General features: G+C 34.4%; 1 protein-coding gene across 1 annotated transcript; it reads right to left on the bottom strand.

Annotated features, from left to right (window-relative positions):
- Positions 1–946: 946 nt before the first annotated feature.
- Positions 947–18,482, bottom strand: LOC140882610 (snRNA-activating protein complex subunit-like). Its single transcript, XM_073288709.1, has 11 exons — positions 18,132–18,482; positions 17,943–17,995; positions 16,628–16,694; positions 16,488–16,543; positions 16,153–16,345; positions 15,991–16,079; positions 15,807–15,894; positions 3,397–3,492; positions 2,027–2,152; positions 1,672–1,938; positions 947–1,574 (listed from the first exon to the last, which is right to left on the bottom strand). Exons 1-11 carry the CDS (start codon positions 18,267–18,269, stop codon positions 1,293–1,295), a joined length of 1,455 nt encoding a protein of 484 aa, XP_073144810.1. The 5' UTR covers positions 18,270–18,482; the 3' UTR covers positions 947–1,292.
- Between the last annotated feature and the right edge of the window lie 2,911 nt (positions 18,483–21,393).

Raw genomic sequence — 21,393 nt, 5'->3', positions numbered from 1 at the left:
CACGCCGTACTAGACCCCTGGAAGAATACTATCGAGGGCGGCCCATATGAGCTCGCCGTTGTAGCCTTCAGCTTGACAAATGACAAGGCAAACAGCACCAAAGACTTCATTCACTCGTGGCTTAGGTCGAACAAAGACGACACGAAACCAGGCATGAGAAAGGGTATGCTGCACTGCGAGACCTGCTATAAACAGGCCATCGGGGATCTTCAAAAGGCGTTAAAAGATTTAAAAAACGGGAAATTTGAAAGGCTGGGAGACTTGGCCATGTATGTGATGATGAATGGTGGATGGGGTTGTGCAAAGGCTTTCGAGAATTATGGATATATTCCAGACGCTTACATGGCCAAGAATAACCAGGACTTGATTGATCTTGCTGAGATTTCTGGGTTTGTTTCTAATTACCTAGTAGAAGTACCGAACGTCATGAATTGATGATGGAGATTTCGCTGCATTATCATATTATATTATATTATATTATACTATTATCTATGTTCGTATCAGTCAACAGTTCGTACGTGTTAATTAAAAACGATATTATCCATTCTATCACCAAGGATTGATATATCGTATTCGTATGCCTATTATATTGTTCACTTGTTTGTCGTCTATTTACTTCTTTTAATTAATATGATCTCTAAAAGATACTTCATAATTTCTTATGTACGCGCTTTAATATTTCCGACAATGTGTAACTCACATTTTTCTGTGTTTAAAATTTAAATGTACTAAACTGTTATCAAAATAATTATTTTTACGACAAAGATGTAGTCGTTTTAGTAACACAACACTGTAAAATGATCAAAGAAATAAATTTAGAATAACAGAGCTTGACCATAAAATAGAATAGAAAATAATTTGATTTTTATTCATTTATATTGATTAGATTTGAATTATATGCACAAACTATAATGAAACATTAGTTTTTGTATAAAACAAAACGGAGTTAGAATAGTATTAATATTTTTATTGGTCAGTACAATTTAGTTCTACATAAGAGGCAACTGAAGGGTTAAAGACAAAAAGGAGATCGAGCTCACAAGAATTCCAGGCCGGCATATCCTGCATCTTCAACCTTATATCTTCTGGTTAAGAGTCCAGTATCCAGGGTTCGGATTTCGTACTTCCAATGGCAAGAACACTAGGGGATGTTATTAGACAAATCCAGCTGAGTATTGGGGATGGAGCAAGGTTATATTTACTGAGGGAGAAGAAGTCGGGAAAATTCAAAACAAAGGGAAAATTATTCGGAACTGTTCAACTCTGGTACAGAATTCATGTTTCCGTTGCAGCTATTCGTGATAATAATCATAAACAGAGAAATCTGTATACAGCAGAGATCCATTTTCATAGTGAAGCATGTAATAACAAACATCACAAAAATAGCATGGATTTAATGGCGCCCATTTGTCATCCACAGTCACCTTCTGCGCCTGGTAAATTTTGCAAACAGAGCATTTCCTGCAACGGAACTTGGTTTGAAATGTCATGAGTGGATAAGCTGCTTGATTCTGTACGTCCTCTGAGTGTATCAGCCTCATATCCCGTATCACAAACACGTGCTTGCAATCGCCCTGAGGATGTTATTACTACGCTTAAACTAAGCCATTGCGCTATGTTTATCCCTCACAAGTAGAAAATATGAGTGTTAATAGAGAAAGATAAATGTACCTGATGACAGTAGAGATATCCGGCCCCAATTTGAAATCCCAAGTCACAGAATCTAATATTCTGCATGTCAAGAGCCCTCAACTGTGGCAGAGGCAACTGCCGTTTGTTTACATCCCCAAATAGAGCCTTTTGCTTCTGTTGTAATTCACCAGAAAAAATGGATTCCCATTTCTCAAGGGCCTCACTCTTTGAGTTTTGAAGCCAATCAAGTATGGGCATACTGTAGTCTATGGCCGAGGGATCCCTCATGTCATTGTAAAATACATCCTACAAACACGTAATATTGAAATTAATAACCAGTTATGCTCATTGAGAAACAAGGCAATGGCATTTCCATGAGATTAAATGGATTTACTTCTATAAAGAAGTATCCTGAAGGATTGTACCGTCCCGCCTTATCCATCATCTCATCTGTCAAACAGTAGATTTTATCTTTTAGATCTGTCAACAATTGCCGTCCTAGAACCAGAAACTCTTGAGTCTGATGTTGTTACAAAAAGCCATCAGTTGCTACCGGTGAGTAAAATCAGTCAAAAAAATATTGAAGAAACTAAAACAGAAGTAATCAAATATTACAAGCGTAAACTTGTTTTTAAGTCTATAGTGCCTCAAAATTCTTAGGCAGCAAATCAACATATCAATCATGTAGTCTGGAGAGCACAAGCAATACAACAACTGCTCTCAGCCAATAGCAGATTATTTCACAGATAGGTGTTTTAATTTACAGTCGCTGCTTTCTTTTTTCGTTTTTTAACAGTTGACATTCCTTATATTCAACCATTTTCCATTTCAAATATAGCCTTTCTGTACTCAATTCATTTTAATTTAAACAAATTTGGATGTTGATTACAAGATAAAACTCAACATATTCACAAAACATCATGACAATCAAATACTGCCATAAAAAACTTTTTAAAAAATTTGTGCCATTATGAGATAATAAGAAACTGTTCAATACAATATTTTTCAGGCTTCACATGGAAATGATCATTTTGAATAAACATGCAATGATCAATGGATAATGGTCTGCAACAAATTGGCATTAAAGCAATGTTTTAAAGATACAAGCTTGCAATGTACTACTATATATGAACTTTATTACACAAGATGTTATCAGATAAAATACTGTCGTGAATCACATCGATCAGTAAATGGCAATTCACAGCTTAGCAAACAATAAACTTTAGGCAGGTCATTATAGTGCAAACTTTTGTCACTCTTAAAGAAAATATTTATGCAATTTGAATCTGCCCCTAATTGTAGATATACCCAAAATTTTTTAATTTTAAATTTAATCATACGCTTTGCAATTTGGCTCACTCATAATCTCATGTGAGTACCACCAATAATCAAGATCCAATCCAGTTATCATGATAAACACAATCAATCCTCAGCGGTACACCCTGTAGCACCAAAGAGAATGGTAGGAGATAAACAAAAGGAATCATTACCTACGCAATCGAGGTTCGGGTTATATGCAATGGAGATTCATCAAAAGGAGCAAAGTGTAAAGTCGACAGACAGAATCACAATATGATATATTGCCTAGTAAATCATTCTCACAAATACCATTAATGATTTGCCAGTTGATATTATGTTGAGATAAATACAAAGTAAACAGTTCAAGGATGTTACGAATGTATGCAGGCAAGATATTAGAGTATCTACCTCTTTGCATTTAACTCCATCCCTACGTCAGACACAGAAAAGGAAATGGTAACTTACCTTCAATGTAGTTCGTTTGTTATGGTAAACCTCCAAACACAGCACGACCTCAGGAAAATCCACTGGTATATTACCACAGGTATCTGACGGTCTAACCTACCAAGCATTTCAAACATCCATAAAAAAAAAACTAGAAGAGCTAGATTATGCAATCAATGAATGGAAATATGCCTTTCAGACCAACATAATCATTCACTGGTTTTCAATTAAGAAATTGAGTAAAACAGGGTAAAAAAACAGCACAAGGAAAAGTTTACCGAAAATGAAAGATGAGGTTGATCTCAAAGCTTTTGTGGAAAATGCAATGGATTAAGCAATTCATTTAAATTTCACAAGAGAAGGAGCATCAAAAAAATTGTGTTGAACACTGTCTGAACCAAAATGTAAATATTAATGAACAATTGAACACACGGTTAAAATATTGGCCAACAACGTAGGCATCAAAGACCCTCTTTGTCTTGGATTAGCTTTCCCAGCTTTGGCAGGTGCAACAGTACTTCACAACTAAAGAATGAGAACTTTTTATGGGGAAAATGAGGACGACAAATCAAAAAGGGCACTGACCGCAATGTCATGTTTGAATTTTAATGTTTCAGGGATGGTTTGGGAAATGTTTTGAAAAATGATTTTGGAAGATAAAAGGTATATTTGCAGTTACTTTACGAGGAGACAACCTTCACTCTGCAAAACAAATCATATAAGATTTGTTTATTAAATATTATTATTATTAATTATGTTTGAATTAATCTTTGTGGAATAATGTTTAAAGTGAAATTTTGAAATTTTTAAACACATATTTGATTGAAATATAATATAATGGTAGAATATGTGTGTGTGTGTGTGTGTGTTTTATATAGCAATGGTACAATATATTTAAGGATCGGTTAAAAGTTCAATTAAATGTAAATAATTATATTGGGAAGCATAGAAATGGTACAAATTCATATTTGGAGAAAGGATTAAGAGGGCGTATTTGGGAAATAAGGATTGGGCTTGGGGATGAAAATGTTTGGAGAAAAGGAAATGCATATGAGCAACGAAAAACAATCGAATAGATTTCCAGATTAGGTTTTCTTGGATTAGCAGAGCAGTGATATAATTTTTTAATCAGTATAAAACTTGTTCGTGTGTTGCCAACATTTTGATTCATTGTGTATTTGTGTAGTTAGTCTTTTATGCTTTTCTATGCCGGAAACGGTAAAGAAGACAGAAGTTATCTTTACCGAAAAAGGTATAAACGATTCATCAAAATGAAGCGGAAAAGATATACAAATGGTGTCCAGCAGAGCTGTCAACCCACGGAGATACTATGCAAAAGAGACAGAACAAGCAAATAAAAATATTCACACAAGACACAACTTTGTAATGGCTAGTTTCCGTTGTCCTATTTTAATGGCTATATTACTAACGGCTAAGTTCTGGTTCCACATACACAGACCAATCAAGAACAATTTTAGCGCTTGAAAAACCAAAGGAATTGATAGAAGTGTTGAAATCATTTCTCAAAAGATAACAGTAAGAGCAGAAAAACATGTATACAAAATCTCATCCCCCTCCTTCAAAACCCAGATCAAGGAAGCTCTTTAGAACTTGAGAGTCCAATCGAAGGATGAACATCATAGATGTTAATATTAGATTAACAAAGTGTGGTGGTCTATAGGCAGAATTCCAGTAGTGAGATGGTTTATAAACGTAATACCAGATAATGGTTGTCTTAGTTATATATACTATTAGTCCTGTCTTAAATTCCTAAGAGACTATTTAAGTAGTATAATCAAGATCATGTAAATGCTTGCATAGAGTGTCATCTATGCATGGAGCAGGGTAAATCGTTTATCATGGCAGTCAGTAATATTCGAGATCATTGTTGGATTCTTTCAGGCAGAAAAAAGAGATGAAAAAAAGAATTTACTTGCTCATAAAAGGATTTACTTCGAAATTCTATAAAATACTAATGTTATTTACATTTATGTTCTTCATTCCTCTACTCCACTCATCCGGTCAAGATATTTTAAATATGCATACGACAGATCTTAGTTATCATTGCCTCTACCATCTCTATTTTATTTTGAATAATTTTTTAAGTGACTACTTAAATAATTCGTACTTCTATTGTTTCTTGACCTGGGTAATTCTCTTGCTGCTCTGCTGCTGATAGGCACAAGAACTTAGCTCCAATGGTGGAGTCTTAACAATTGGTTCAGAGAAGGTGCTTCTAAAGAAATCCATTCTAGCTTTGAGTTAAAGACCAAGTAATGGTTTGTTGCAGATTTAATTTTCAATCTCATGAAAACATTTACAGTAACTAAGAGGGAGAAATTAATTTCAAAGAAAGATAGAATTTTATGCACAAATTCTGTAATACAAGAAAATCACCTCACCTACATCCTTCCTTTATTCGCAAAAAAAAAAGGCAAGTGTTAGACACTATTGAAAGAGTGGGTGCCCGGTTAGCCAACTTGTGGCTAAGGGCTTTTATGACTCTATGTATAAACAATCTTTGTTTAATATAATTTAAATTCATTAATGGCATTTTCTTTGTCTTTCTTCATATTGTTATATTGTGATATACTATTGTTGTTTTGATAAAGACCTTGAATATACTATAGTGTAAGTAAGATGAGATAGTGAATAAAGAGAGATCACTATTATGAAACACATCTTATAGTCACTGTATATTCTAAACAGTTCCTAGTCAATTGAGTCGTCCGCTAATAAGAATAAGGATCGCTCGAGATTGAGACTAGCATTTGTGATGCCAAGTACCACGTTTCATTGGTAATGGACATAGAGATGTTCAAAGCATACAAATGGATATTCATATGGTGAATGATCGAACTACCCTATTCGAACTTTCCAAGTGGTTATTATTATTTGAGTGGATAAGTCTGCGGTTTTGGTTGTACACCATTAGTCCTTACTACTTGAAACATCATTGAGACTCTATATGCTAGTACTGTACTTTGACTCGTTTACCGACTCTATTGGGGTCATCAAGTGTCGGGATTGGGTACAGTTACGACACATATAGGAGTCGATGCTTTGTTGTCAAGAATTCACCACATACTTGCGAGTGTGGATATCCTATGCGATCTGAGGAGATATTAGTGTGACGAATCTCTGGCCAGAGTACATGATGTGTTTTAGGTTACTCGGTTTTCCTAGTAACACATGCGATGTCACTATTTGATCTCCAAGATGTAATGCATAGTTATCGAATCTCGAACGACTCTCGATGCACCAATGGTTGTTGATTCCATCGGGATATATGGATGAAGGGACCGTATTGTACGCTAACCAAAATCTACTGGTTCTTGCAGTCACTATCAGTGATACCTAGGGAATCATGGGGCGATGTTGCTAGACGCTCTTATCATGATTCGTTGGGCAAGTCGGAAATTGTTGTTCCGAGTCACAAGGTGTAACGCTCCACTGTATCAAGACGGGTCTTTTCAGCGTGCTTATGTCCTCACTCACACGCACCCTGAGAAACTTCCCAGGGGGTCACCCATCCTATAATTGCCCCAAGTCAAGCACGCTTAACTTTAGAGTTCTTATGTGATGAGCTCCCGAAAAGAAGATGCACCTTCTTGATATGAGTTGTACATATCAAATCTTTTGTACCTCTCATTCTGGTGTGGGATCGGTTCATTCATGTCACCCGTCGCCCATTCTTTGGTGGGGTTTCCATCTTTCAGGTATTAACCACCCATATTGCGGACCATGTACCGCCCTAAGACTTTTTGGCTCTGGGTGTCACATGCCCACCAGCTTCCGCTTGGTTCGTCCCCGAACCACACCGTACTGGGAGAGGCCAGGCTCTGATACCATTTGTAACGCTCCACTGTATCAAGACGGGTCTTTTCAGCGTGCTTATGTCCTCACTCACACGCACCCTGAGAAACTTCCCAGGGGGTCACCCATCCTATAATTGCCCCAAGTCAAGCACGCTTAACTTTAGAGTTCTTATGTGATGAGCTCCCGAAAAGAAGATGCACCTTCTTGATATGAGTTGTACATATCAAATCTTTTGTACCTCTCATTCTGGTGTGGGATCGGTTCATTCATGTCACCCGTCGCCCATTCTTTGGTGGGGTTTCCATCTTTCAGGTATTAACCACCCATATTGCGGACCATGTACCGCCCTAAGACTTTTTGGCTCTGGGTGTCACACAAGGAGTTGTGAGCCCACGGCTAGCTGTATCCCTGAACCATTAAGGGTCACACAAGTAATGGATTACTAAACCCCGTTGAGATAGTTAAATTTAAAGAGTTAAATTAAATGAAAGAGAAGTTGGACTTCTTAAATAAAAGTAGTGGAATTTCCTAAAATGACATAGGGATGGGCATTTTTGGAAATCACTGAATTCGGATTCAGAAAAATTATCTTGACTTCAAAAGATGCAGAAATGGTTTCTGTGCACATTGGTAAAATCAGTTTATCAATTAGAGTCACGATGAATTTTATATTAATTTCTATAATAAGAGGCTTGGCTTGTTGGGCTTAAGTTATGGATTGTGGGCCCTAAGCAGTTAGAGTCCTAATACAATTATAACTTAATCTAGTCTAGAAATTATCTATAAATACATGTGTAGTGTTCGAAAATCATAAGCTTTCAGTCTTACAATTTTCGAATTACACACATATAATTTCAAGAAGAATTTTCGAAAATCCTCTGCTCCTTTTTGAGATAATTCAGTCTGTAATTTTTGTGAAAAATTACATTCTGAATTGACAGATCAAATCTGTTTATTCTCTTCGATAAACATCTGATTGATTTCTAGTGCAATCAATCAGAGGGTTTTAGTTTTCTATTCGTGGACTTAATTCCGGAGGTTGATCGTGATAGTCATCGGTTCCCGGGATTTACAAGAAGAGCAGATTAAATTCTGTTGGAGTCCATAATCAAGCCTTTGCTTGAATAGGTAAAATATTTAACTGTGTTTATTATTTTACTTGCAACAATTTTAATCGTTAGGATTTGATACCCACGATATGGAATCGTTCCATATCGAAAAATAAAATTTTTTAAACTTCCGCTGCTCTGGGTATCACATCCATGTGATCAGAGAACGCGGATTCAACAGTGGCGTCAGAGCCAGGTTGTAATCTTTGATCAAACGATTAAAATTAATCGATTGTACAAAATTTTTAGCCTCGGTTTTTGAAACAAAACGAAAATTTTTAAAATTAAATTTGAAAGGAAACAAGGCAATCGGGCAGCGACGAGCTGCCCACCTCCACGTGGGCAGCCCTGTCCCACGTGGAGGCGGGGCTGCCCGGGAATGTCCCGGGCAATCCGGAAATTTAAAAAATTTGAATTTTTGAAATTTTTGAAATTTTAGTTTTTGGTCTGATCGAAAATTGTTTTTGATTGGTCCACGAGGCATCGGACAATCGCTGCCCAAGGGGCAGCGAGATCGCTGCCCAAAAAGGCAGCAATCGTTGCTGCCCAAGGGCAGCAAGATCGCTGCCCAGGGCAGCCAAGGGGCTGCCCTACACCCCACGTGGGGGCTGCACTGCCCCACGTGGGGGCGGGGCTGCCCGGGAACGTCCCGGGCAGACGGAAAATTAAATTTTTTATTTATTCCAAAATTTTAAATTTTTGAAATTTTAGTTTTTGGTCCGATCGAAAATTGTTTTTGATTGGTCCGCGAGGCGTCGGATCAAATTGTTTGATTCCGAAATTTTTTAAATTGATTTTTGGATAAATTTGAATTTTTGGAAAATTTATAAATTTTATCCGTTAAATTAGATTTTATAAAATTAATTATTTTGGTACAATTGATGATAAGATATGATCTTATAAAAGGATAAGATAAAATTTGATTTTATCTTTTTAATTATGATGTCATTGCATGTTATCCAATTATTTAATTATTGAATTAATTATTGGATAAAAGGATGATCGATTGCCATGACCAATTTGGTAGATGTATATTAGGTTACTTACATTTGGTTTTATTGTTGTTGGGTTTTATTAATGGGCTTGGTTTATAGCCCAATTTGAATTGTCATTTGTAATAAAAAGTGGGCCTGGTTTATGGCCCGTTCCCACCCTTAAATATGTATCCCCTACTTGTCATCGAAATTTATTGTAAATTTATTAGAGTTAGTGGGAGATAAAGATTTTAAGACAAAGGTGGGTCCAGCAACAATAAAGACCGAAGAAATATAAATTGGAAGCTCAATGTAATAGGATTGCATTGCATACTTGCATATCACCTAGGATTGGACTTAAACTCGTGATTGGCAACCACGGGTCGATTAGTGATTGGGATCGATCATCCTTTAAATAATATATGATATTATTGTTGTATGCATGTTTAGACTAAATTGTATGAATCCCGCAAGCATACAAACTTTAAAAAATGAGACGAATTTTCAAAATTAAAAATCCCTCATTTTAAATATGATTTAAAATTGATATCAAGATTTATAAAAGGGGAATTTAAATATTGTTTAAATGTTCCTACCTTCCATCAACGATCAATGTATGAGATGCTACCCGCGGGCACGGTCCGGCTCATATTATTGGTGGGGCCCGTTCGTCGGAAAGCTGTACATTGGATCGACACATGTTGTAAGTTGGGTGAAACTCTCATGGGATTGACTCATATTATTTGGGATCCACATGGCGACCGTCCATCACAACTTAATATCGATGGGTTATCTTGACATGTCACAATAAACGGCGTCATATTATTGGGCCCTTATTGGACATGAGGTAAAAAACATGGGGATTGCTTTGGAAGCAATTGGGCTCTACCTTTTGAAAATTATGGTTGGCTGATATTATTCGGTAATATAGTTTGTCAATTGGACTCCATGTTCCAACTAAGGAAACAAGTTTCCCGTTTTCACTAGAGGGTAGTGAAATCGTTAAAATAGAGGGAGTGAAATTCATAAAATAAATTTTGCCATATTTTATGTCTTAGTAAATTAATTAAGCAATCATTGATTATTGTCTGTTTTATCTCAGTATATCATTATGATGAATCTTCGTAATCCACATGTTTCAATTCTCGAACAAAACAAACTTTCTGGCGCAAACTATACGGAATGGTTCAATAAGTTAAGATTGTCCTGAGCTCGGAAAAGATTTTCTAAGTGTTAGAAAAGACTCCTCCGAAAACAGCCCCGGCTGATGTAACTTCGGAAAGGTTGGCCGAACTAGAGAAATGGTAGTACCATGATCTCAAGGCCAAATGTTACATGCAAAGATGGACAAGTCTAAATAAGTTTGTCATCACTGCAAGAAACCCGGTTACTGAAAGCGCAACTGCAAAGAATGTATATCGAGTAGTTACGAACTACAAAGGATATATTTTATAAATATTTCACTTAATACTATTTCTTGGGTATTGGATACCAGATATAGATCTCACATTTGCAATGAGTTGCAGATGATGACAAGAAGTCGTAAGCTTAGGATGGGTGAGACCCAGTTAAGGTTCGGGAATGGTTCCAGAGTTGAATCCAAAAGTTATGGGAAACATTTGTTTAATTTTGCAAAAACAATTTTAAGCTATATTTTGAGAGAGATATTTTTTATTTGTACCAAGATTTCATTAAAACATTATTTCTTTTTCTATTCTTGATAGAGAAGATATTTCTTGAAAATTTGCGAATGGGATTTCCAATATTTACAAGAATGAATGTTTGATTTGAAATGGACAATTTAAAACGATTTATATAACTTAAAATTAAAAGACGTTCCAGTTGATTATGTTGATAAACCGGTAACAACAAATAAAAGGAAAAACGATAGTCAAAACCCGGCAAACCTTTGGCATGCTAGGCTAGGTCATATTTCCTCAAGGAGAATGAACAAGTTAGTGGGAGAGGGCATGTTTGATATTAACTCTCTACCTACTTGTGAGTCCTGCCTAAAAAAAAAAATGACTAAATCTCCTTTCAAAGGGAAGCCTGAGCGTAGTCAAAATCTGTTGGATTTGATCCATACAGATGTTTGCGGACTATTTAGTATCGGTACTAAATTTGGTCACACCTACTTCATTACCTTTACTGATGATTATTCTAGGTATGGGTATTTATATTTAATGAAATATAAGTCTGAATCATTTGAAAAGTTCAAAGAATTCAAGGCTGAAGTAGAAAACAAACAAGGTAGAAGTATTAAAGCACTTCGATCGGATCGAGGTGGAGAATACTTGAGTACCGAGTTTTTGAGCTATCTAAAAGAGAATGAGATTCTCTCTCAGTGGACTCTTCCTATGACACCTCAGCTGAATGGTGTCTCGGAGCGTCGCAATCGAACTTTGTTGGACATGGTTCGATCTATGATGAGCTTCACTGAGCTCCCTCCTTCGTTTTAGGGCTATGCACTTGAAACGGCGGTGTTGTTGTTGAACAATGTTCACACCAAAGCAGTAGATAAAACTCCATACGAGTTATGGAATGACAAAGCTCCTAAGTATTCGTACTTAAGGATTTGGGGATATCCTGCTTACGTAAAGTAGACAGTGGGAGATAAGTTGGATAGTCGACCCACCTTATGTTATTTTGTAGGATATCCGAAGAATTCAATCGGATATTATTTCTATCATCCTAATGAAACAAAAGTGTTTGTTTCGAGGAATGCCACCTTCATGGAGAAGGAGTTCTTATTAGATAAGAAAGGCAAGATGATGGAACTCGAAGAAATTCGAGAAGAATCCGAGATACAAAATAACTATCACACACCTCAAGAACCTTCAACGGACACGCCTACATCTAGGAGATCCGAGAGGACTTCTAGACCTCCTATTCGATATGGTCTTTTCTTGAAGGGGATCAAAGTGAACCCGACATTGGATGTGATCCAAGAAACTTCAAGGAAGCAATTTCTGATGCGGATTCGAATTTATGGCTTGATGCTATGCAGTCGGAAATAGACTCGATGCATACAAACCAAGTTTGGTCTTTAGTAGATCCTCCCGATGGAATTGTTCCAATAGGGTGTAAATGGATCTACAAGAGAAAACTTGGGCCTGATGGCAAGGTACTCACCTACAAGGCACGATTGGTAGCAAAAGGTTATACTCAAAGACAAGGAGTTGACTATGATGAAACCTTTTCACAGTCGCAATATTCAAGTCCATAAGAATCCTTATTGCCATAGCAGCATGGTATGACTATGAGATATGGCAAATGGATGTGAATACTGCATTTCTTAATGAAAACATTAAGGAAGAAATCTATATGATGCAGCCCAAGGGATTCACATCCATAGGAAGCGACCATAAGGTATGCAAGCTTCAGAGATCAATTTATGGTCTCAAACAAGCATCAAGAAGTTGGAACCAGAAATTTGATGAAACAATAAAGGACTTTGGTTTCATCAAAAACCCGGAGGAACCATGCGTGTACAAGAAAGTAGTTAAGGATGCGGTGACGTTCTTAGTGCTTTATGTTGATGACATCCTACTCATTGGGAATGACGTAGGGATGTTGCAGTCAACAAAGATATGGTTATCAGGTAGATTCTCGATGAAGGATTTGGGTGAGGCTATAGGATACAGATCTATAGAGATAGATCTAAGAGAATGATAGGACTCACTCAAGCAACCTACATCGACACCATATTGAAAAGGTTTTCTATGGATGAGTCCAAGAGAGGACATCTACCTATGTGTCATGGAGTTTCTCTATCCAAGTCTATGTGTCCCAAGACTGACGAAGAGATAGAGAAAATGACACACATACCATATGCGTCAGCCATAGGTAGTATTATGTATGGGATGATATCTACCAGACCGGATGTAGCCTTTGCTCTGAGTGTCACGAGCAGATATCAGGCCAACCCCGGTCAAATGCATTGGAAAGCCGTGAAGGATATTCTTAAGTACTTGAGAAGGACTAAGAATATATTCATGGTTTATGGAGGAAGAGAATTGAAATTGGAAGGCTATACCGACTTTAGCTTCCAAAGTGACGTGGATGACACGAAGTCAATCTCTGGATTTGTATTCATGCTCAATGGCGGTGCTGTCTCTTGGAAGAGTTCCAAGTAGGACACCACAGCGGATTCCACCACTGAGGCAGAATACATTGCAGCATCAGCTGCTGCTGCTAAAGAGGCCGTTTGGATGAGGAATTTCGTCCAAGAGTTGCGCGTAATTCCTGAAGCTGTTGGTCCAGTTCCGGTGTACTGCGACAACACTGGTGCCGTTGTTCAGGCAAAGGAACCAAGGTCTCATCAAAGATCCAAACACGTACTGAGGAAATACCACATCATCCGGGAGATTGTGGAAAGAGGAGACATCACTGTCGAGAGAGTGGCCTCTACAGATAATATCGCTGATCCACTTACTAAGCCCTTGCCAGGACCATTGTTTGACAAACATCGCGAAGCAATGGGATTACGTAGTATGACTAGTTGGCTTTAGGGCAAGTGGGAGATTGAAAGAGTGGGTGACCGGTTAGCCAACTTGTGGCTAAGGGCTTTTATGACTCTATGTATAAACAATCTTTGTTTAATATAATTTACATTCATTAATGGCATTTTCTTTGTCTTTCTTCATATTGTTATATTGTGATATACTATTGTTGTTTTGATAAAGACCTTGAATATACTATAGTGTAAGTAAGATGAGATAGTGAATAAAGAGAGATCAATATTATGAAACAAATCTTATAGTCACTGTATATTCTAAACAGTTCCTAGTCAATTGAGCCGTCCGCTAATAAGGATAAGGATCGCTCGAGATTGAGACTAGCATTTGTGATGCCAAGTACCACGTTTCATTGGTAATGGACATGGAGATGTTCAAAGCATGCAAATGGATATTCATATGGTGAATGATCGAACTTCTCCTATTCGCACTTTCCAAGTGGTTATTATTATTTGAGTGGATAAGTCCGCGGTTTTGGTTGTACACCATTAGTCCTTACTACTTGAAACATCATTGAGACTCTATATGCTAGTACTGTACTTTGACTCGTTTACCGACTCTATTGGGGTCATCAAGTGTCGGGATTGGGTACAGTTACGACACATATAGGAGTCGATACTTTGTTGTCAAGATTCACCACATACTTGCGAGTGTGGATATCCTATGCGATCTGAGGAGATATTAGTATGACGAATCTCTGGCCAGAGTACATGATGTGTTTTAGGTAACTCGGTTTTCCTAGTATCACATGCGATGTCACTATTTGATCTCCAAGATGTAATGCATAGTTATCGAATCTCGAACGACTCTCGATGCACCAATGGTTGTTGATTCGATCGGGATATATGGATGAAGGGACCGTACTGTACGCTAACCAAAATCTACTGGTTCTTGCAGTCACTATCATTGATACCTAGGGAATCATGGGGCGATGTTGCTAGACGCTCTTACCATGATTCATTGGGCAAGTCGGAAATTGTTGTTTCGAGTCACAAGGAGTTGTGAGCCCACGGCTAGCTGTATCCTGAACCATTGAGGGTCACACAAGTAATGGATTACTAAACCCCGTTGAGATAGTTAAATTTAAAGAGTTAAATTTAATGAAAGAGAAGTTGGACTTCTTAAATAAAAGGAGTGGAATTTCCTAAAATGACATAGGGATGGGCATTTTTGGAAATCACTGAATTCGGATTCAGAAAAATTATCTTGACTTCAAAAGATGCAGAAATGGTTTCTGTGCACATTGGTAAAATCAGTTTATCAATTGGAGTCACGATGAATTTTATATTAATTTTTATAATAACAGGCTTGGCTTGTTGGGCTTAAGTTATGGATTGTGGGCCCTAAGCAGTTAGAGTCCTAATACAATTATAACTTAATCTAGTCTAGAAATTATCTATAAATACATGTGTAGTGTTCGAAAATCATAAGCTTTCAGTCTTGCAATTTTCGAATTACACACATATAATTTCAAGAGGAATTTTCGAAAATCCTCTGCTCCTTTTTGAGATAATTCAGTCTGTAATTTTTGTGAAAAATTACATTCTGAATTGACAGATCAAATCTGTTTATTCTCTTCAATAAACATCTGATTGATTTCTAGTGCAATCAATCAGAGGGTTTTAGTTTTCTATTCGTGGACTTAATTCCGGAGGTTGATCGTGATAGTCATCGGTTCCCGGGATTTACAAGAAGAGCAGATTAAATTCTGTTGGAGTCCATAATCAAGCATTTGCTTGAATAAGTAAAATATTTAACTGTGTTTATTATTTTACTTGCAACAATTTTAATCGTTAGGATTTGATACCCACGATATGAAATTGTTCCATATCGAAAAATAAAATTTTTTAAACTTCCGCTGCTCCGGGTATCACATCCGTGAGATCAGAGAACGCGGATTCAACAACTATGTCTTAATTAATTTATGTTTTGTAATCATCAAGTTTCCAACAAATATATCTAGATGTCACGGAAGGACTGAGAGTGTAAAAATGGTATTTGTGTGCACCAACCTGAGTTGAAACACTTGCAGATTTCAATGATCTTATCATCTCAACTTTCTTTGCGAGTGTTCCACAGTCAGGAGCCCTGGAACTACCACTGAATCAATAGAAAAGAGAAACAGCTTCGGCATAAAAAGCAGGAAGGGATGATATATCTAAAATAGCATGCATATGAATTTCCCGATGGGCCTACTTGAATGAGTGTAGTCTCACAGATGCTTTATCTTCTTCTTGTTTTTGTTTAATTCTAGCGAGCTGCTCCACCTTTGCAATGCAGTTTTCCTGATAGGAAATGTATAAAGATTGAGCTTAAGAAGAAAAACATTGGCTGAACCACTAAACTATGCATGCGTACATCAAGAGAGTTGCCCTTATCGCTACGTCTCCTCTTCTTTGTCTTCCCTGCAGGCTTCTCATTTGATTTGATGCAGTCAGAATCTCTAGGAGGAACAACTGAAGATTCAATTGGAACAACTGCCAGCATATCTGTCTCTGATCTTTGAGAACACGTATGCTCAAGGCTGGATGCACCATTATCATCTGATATCCTGAAAAAATAATAGTGAAAACCAGATATATCTAAGGTACCAAACATCTATTTGAATAATGAAGCAAGTAATGGAGATGATAAATCTGAAAAATATGGAATGCTGTCAATCATAAAATCAAATCTAAGTTAGTTCAACTGACCTCAGACTCGAATTCTCTTCCTTATCTTGTGTAGTGTATACTGTCAACTCACCACCCTATGGTCATCACACAAAAGCATGCCAGGCATTAAATTGGTAGGCCAAACAGTAAACAAATAAAAAAATTTCAAAACAGTTTACCTTGAAACCTTCTTCAAATGCCATATTCACTAACTCATCCTCACTGATTATTTTGAGTTCATCAACCCTTTTAAAGGCACAGATTTCAGACATCAGGTGCTTAACTCACATTAGTAACGAAATATTCAATAGAAACAAGCATGTGTGCTTGTCTGCTTGAGTGCAACAACGGCAATGTTATCTAGTTATCTTGAAAACAACGGTTTCTTAATTAGTTCTTCAAATAAAGAGAAAAAGATCGATGTTTGCACAACTCTTATTTCCATGTGTTTGTAAACTAAAAAAACAATGGAAAATGAAAAGGAAGTAAGCCTACAGAGAAAATAACAAAACGTGCATGAAAAATAAAGAAACCATAGAAACACGGCACGAAGAATGTTTGCAAAACTCCTATTTTCCTCCAACAAGGTTAACTAGTTAACTTGGTAACAAAAGTTTCTAGAGTAGTTCTTCAAATAAAGAAGATGATAGATGTTTGCACGACTCGCATGTCCTCCATGTGTCCGTAAACTAAACAAGACAATGGAAACGAAGAAAGAAGCACTAGGTAGAAAATAACAAAGCATGCATGAAAATTAAAGAAACCTTCAAAGCATAGAGACATGACACAAAGAATGTGGGAAAATAAAATATGATAAACATCTGACACAACAAAAGCTTCACTGGTCCCTGAAAACTAAAATCCTTGGGCCCCTTCAAGGGACTTCAACAGTAAGTGCAGATATCTTTTGGTTATAGACTGAGCAGCCATTACATGAAAGTTAGTGATACTGCAGCGTAAATGCTACATTTAACAGCCTAAAGATCAAATAACATAATCTTTTAACAACCAGCTAAATATCCATGTATGTAATATTTTTCAAGGTAATACAAACATCAAAGTACATGATTGTCTCGAGCGCAAACTTAAAACTCACAGCTAGTAATACATAGTCAAGTCTAGTAACAAGAGAATGGGATCCATCACCCTAAAAAGTTCTTGATGTCCTAAATTTATGTTCCTTGTGTGCAACTAACATACTCTTAGAGAGAAGGTTGCATCCAAAGACCAACCAGCACTCCGGTGTGCAGAACAACAAAAAAATCAATATAGACAATTGTCGAGGACAAGAACTGCTCAAGATAATAAGTAATACATATGTCGAAAAAACCGGATAATTCAACAGGGACAGATAAGACAAGAACTGCCGCTGCAACAGGATAACACTATATACAAATCGTGCTAAAGTTTTTGACACTGAAAATAGAAATGGATTAGCAAAACAATGAGCAACGATTTCAAGTTTTCAACAAAAGGATGGCGTCCGATGCTTACAGAATTTCTTCACACTCCTCCAGCGTGTCTCTAGCTAGCTCTTTTTTCAAACTCTACAATTAGGAAAAGAATGACACAAACGTAAAAACATATAGAAATTTATAGCATCACATGGATATTGAATAACTAATTTTAGTAGGAAAGGGGGAAAAAAAAAGACACGGAATTGCAAATGCAATGTAACAATACCTCAAGTTCACGAGATACAGAAGTCTCGAAGACTGGTACTTTCGTGATTGGACTAACCATGTTGGGAACATATATTGGACCACCACGCGGAATTGAAAAATGCAGGTCTTCTCCTCCATCATCGTCTCCAGACAACATTTATGGTGAACGAACTCCACAGCCAAAGAAAAATACTCTTAGGAACAGAATAACAAGTTCGGTAAACAAGAACAGGTTGCAGTTTTCTTATGATTATGATTATCTAGCGATTTTCCGGCGGCCGTTGCTGGTGGTGGTTAAAGCTGGGATAAAGGAGGAGTCCTTACGATACGATGAGGGCAAGGGATTGGCAGTGGCAGCACAGGCCGTGGGCAAAACAAAAACATATTTTTGGACTTTGTTTAAAAAAATAATTTGGTCATAATATTTATTATTAAAATAAGATATTAAGGCACCGTTTTGTTCACCATATTACTAATATATGTATAATTCATCTCATCTCATGTTTTTTTCTTCATATTATTTATCCATATATTAACTATTTATTTTACATCAATCAAAATATTAATTATTTATAATACATCAATCAAATCATTAAATTTAAATTATTATATTATTCCTTATTAATAATATAATTTTTATTTTATTTATTATTAAAAGAACAAAATAGTTATTTAATATTTTTATATAAAATTTAATCAATCAAATCAAATAAATTATAATTTATCGATCAAATCCAATACTATTTTAACTATCGTTTTTTATTTATTTTTTATTATAATGTATTACTTATCTATATATTACTTATATCATGACTCAAACCAAACTATTTTTAAGAAACATAAAGAGCTTTATATAATTATATATGTATATATATATATATATACACATACATATCCACAAATAGCTTTTTCTTTTATCAAATTTCTGCGATTGATATTTAAGTCTTATCTTTATTTATAATTTCTTAATTATTTAAAAATCATGTTTTAGTTTAACACAAAATTTTCTATTAGACGGTCTCGGTCTCACGGGTAAATTTTGTTAGACGTGTCTCATAATTGAGAGTCGCACATGACAAATTACTAATTTTGATGCTAAAAATATTACTATTTATTATAAATATGATTATTGTTGACCGATCTCATGGATGAGACCACAAAAAACCTACTCATAATTTAAATCCATAAGTCCCAATATAATATATGAAACTTTAAAATTTCTATTTATTAAATTTCCCAAGATTTTAAAAAATTTAAAATCCCATTATTTTATTTTATTTTAGGATTTCCATTTTCTCAAAATATATTTGGCCCTCTTCCTTTGAAATTAGTCTCGTACCAACGTATTAATAAAGCCCAATTATACGTGAATCGTCCATCACATCAAATTGCATCCTTTGAATTGAAAATTGAATCTCACCCAAATATAACGACCATGAGTTTTATGTCATAACAAAATATCGTTAATTATAAGAGTAAAATTCATTGTAATACACGAACTGTTGAAAAAATATCAAATTAATACATTAACTATTGAAAATAATTTAATTGGTATATAATACAATTGAAAAGTTAATTTTATCTTTTAATAAAATTGCTTTCAAGTCCAAATTTTTTTTAATAAATTCAACTAAATACATATTTTATTTTTCAAAAGTAATTTTTATTGATTAAAAGTGTAAAAATAAATTTATTTTTATTTAAAATTAAAATAAATAAATATCTTATTACTTTTATATTTTACTATTAATAAATTATTTATTCAAATATAATATATTTTCAAAATATATAATAAAATGATATTTTTCTATCTATATTAAATCATTATCCTTTTTTAAAATATATATATATAAAAATCAATTCAATAAATAAATTATATATGACTAAAATATATTTAATATATCGATAAAAATATATTAAAATAAATATTTATTTATATTTAAATTCAAACATGAGTAAAAAAATATATAAACTTACAAATTATTAAATTAAATGTAGAAATTTTGGGTCAATGGAATCACACAAATCTATATCTATATCTATATCTATATATATATAAAAGCGGAGTTTTTACTAAATATAGTAATTTTCCGCCAAAACAAAATTACTAAAAAAAGAAATCATGTTAATTAATGATTTTTGGATTTAAAATTTTAAATTAATCGGATATTTTCACAATTTTGAATTTCAATTAGTAGTTTTGTGTATATAAATATCCATAAATATTATAAATGATAATATGCCAATTTTTTATTCAAAATTCAAAATTTGAAAAAAAGTTACCATTTCTAAAAATAATTAGTTAATTTTTGTGTTTCCAAATATATGTGAAGTATCCATAAATGTCATATATATAATAATGTCACTAATTTCACTTAATTTTTTTATTTCCATATATATGTTAAAATTACTAAAAAAAAAAGAAATCATGTTAATTAATGATTTTTGGATTTAAAATTTTAAATTAATCGGATATTTTCATAATTTTGAATTTCAATTAGTAGTTTTGTGTATATAAATATCCATAAATATTATAAATGATAATATGCCAATTTTTTATTCAAAATTTGAAATTTGAAAAAAAGTTACCATCTAAAAACAATTAGTTAATTTTTGTGTTTTCAAATATATGTAAAGTATCCATAAATGTCATATATATAATAATGTCTCAAATTTCACTTAATTTTTTTATTTTCATATATATTTTAAAATTTTCATAAATACTATATAGTGAACTAATTTTTGATTCAAAATTTGAAATCTAATCGGATGTTAACACTATTTTTAATTTCATTTAAATTTTTTGTCCATATATATATATATATGTGAAAATTTTCATAAGCGTTATATATAATCATATACCAATTTTCGTTCAAAATTTGAAATTGATATTGTTTTAACACAATTTTTAAAATTTCTGTTATTTTTTTGCGTTTATATATATTTAAAAAATTTTATAATGTTATACATGATAACGTACCAATTTCAGTTCAAAATTTGAAATTTAATCCGGCGTTATCTATACTTTTTGATATAAGTTAATTTTTTTGTTCATATATATGTGAAAATTTCAATAAATACACTATATGATAATGCACCAATGTTCGGTTCAAAATTTGATCGGATTTTATCTTTAGTTTTAATTTCAGTAAATTTTTTTTCTACATATAAGTGAGAATTTTCTTATTGTTATACACGACTAATGTCATAATTTTTGGTTCAAGATTTGAAATTTGATCGAATCTTATCACTAATTTTAAATTTTATTTAACTTTTATCCA

This window comes from Henckelia pumila, chromosome 2 (genome assembly GCF_033568475.1).
Source record: "Henckelia pumila isolate YLH828 chromosome 2, ASM3356847v2, whole genome shotgun sequence".
NCBI lineage: Eukaryota > Viridiplantae > Streptophyta > Magnoliopsida > Lamiales > Gesneriaceae > Henckelia > Henckelia pumila.
Note: the sequence above shows the minus strand (reverse complement) of the source record. Positions and strands in the feature narration are given on the sequence as shown.

Bases quoted from the DNA above. Each gene is read 5' to 3' on its own strand.
- LOC140882610 (XM_073288709.1), bottom strand. From the start codon at position 18,269: ATGTTGTCTGGAGACGATGATGGAGGAGAAGACCTGCATTTTTCAATT. The intron at 16,346-16,487 runs GTCAGTTGAACT...TTATTTTTTCAG, and splicing joins GAAGAGAATTCGAGTCTGAG to GATATCAGATGATAATGGTG. The intron at 1,939-2,026 runs GTAAATCCATTT...ACGTGTTTGTAG, and splicing joins CAGGATACTTCTTTATAGAA to GATGTATTTTACAATGACAT.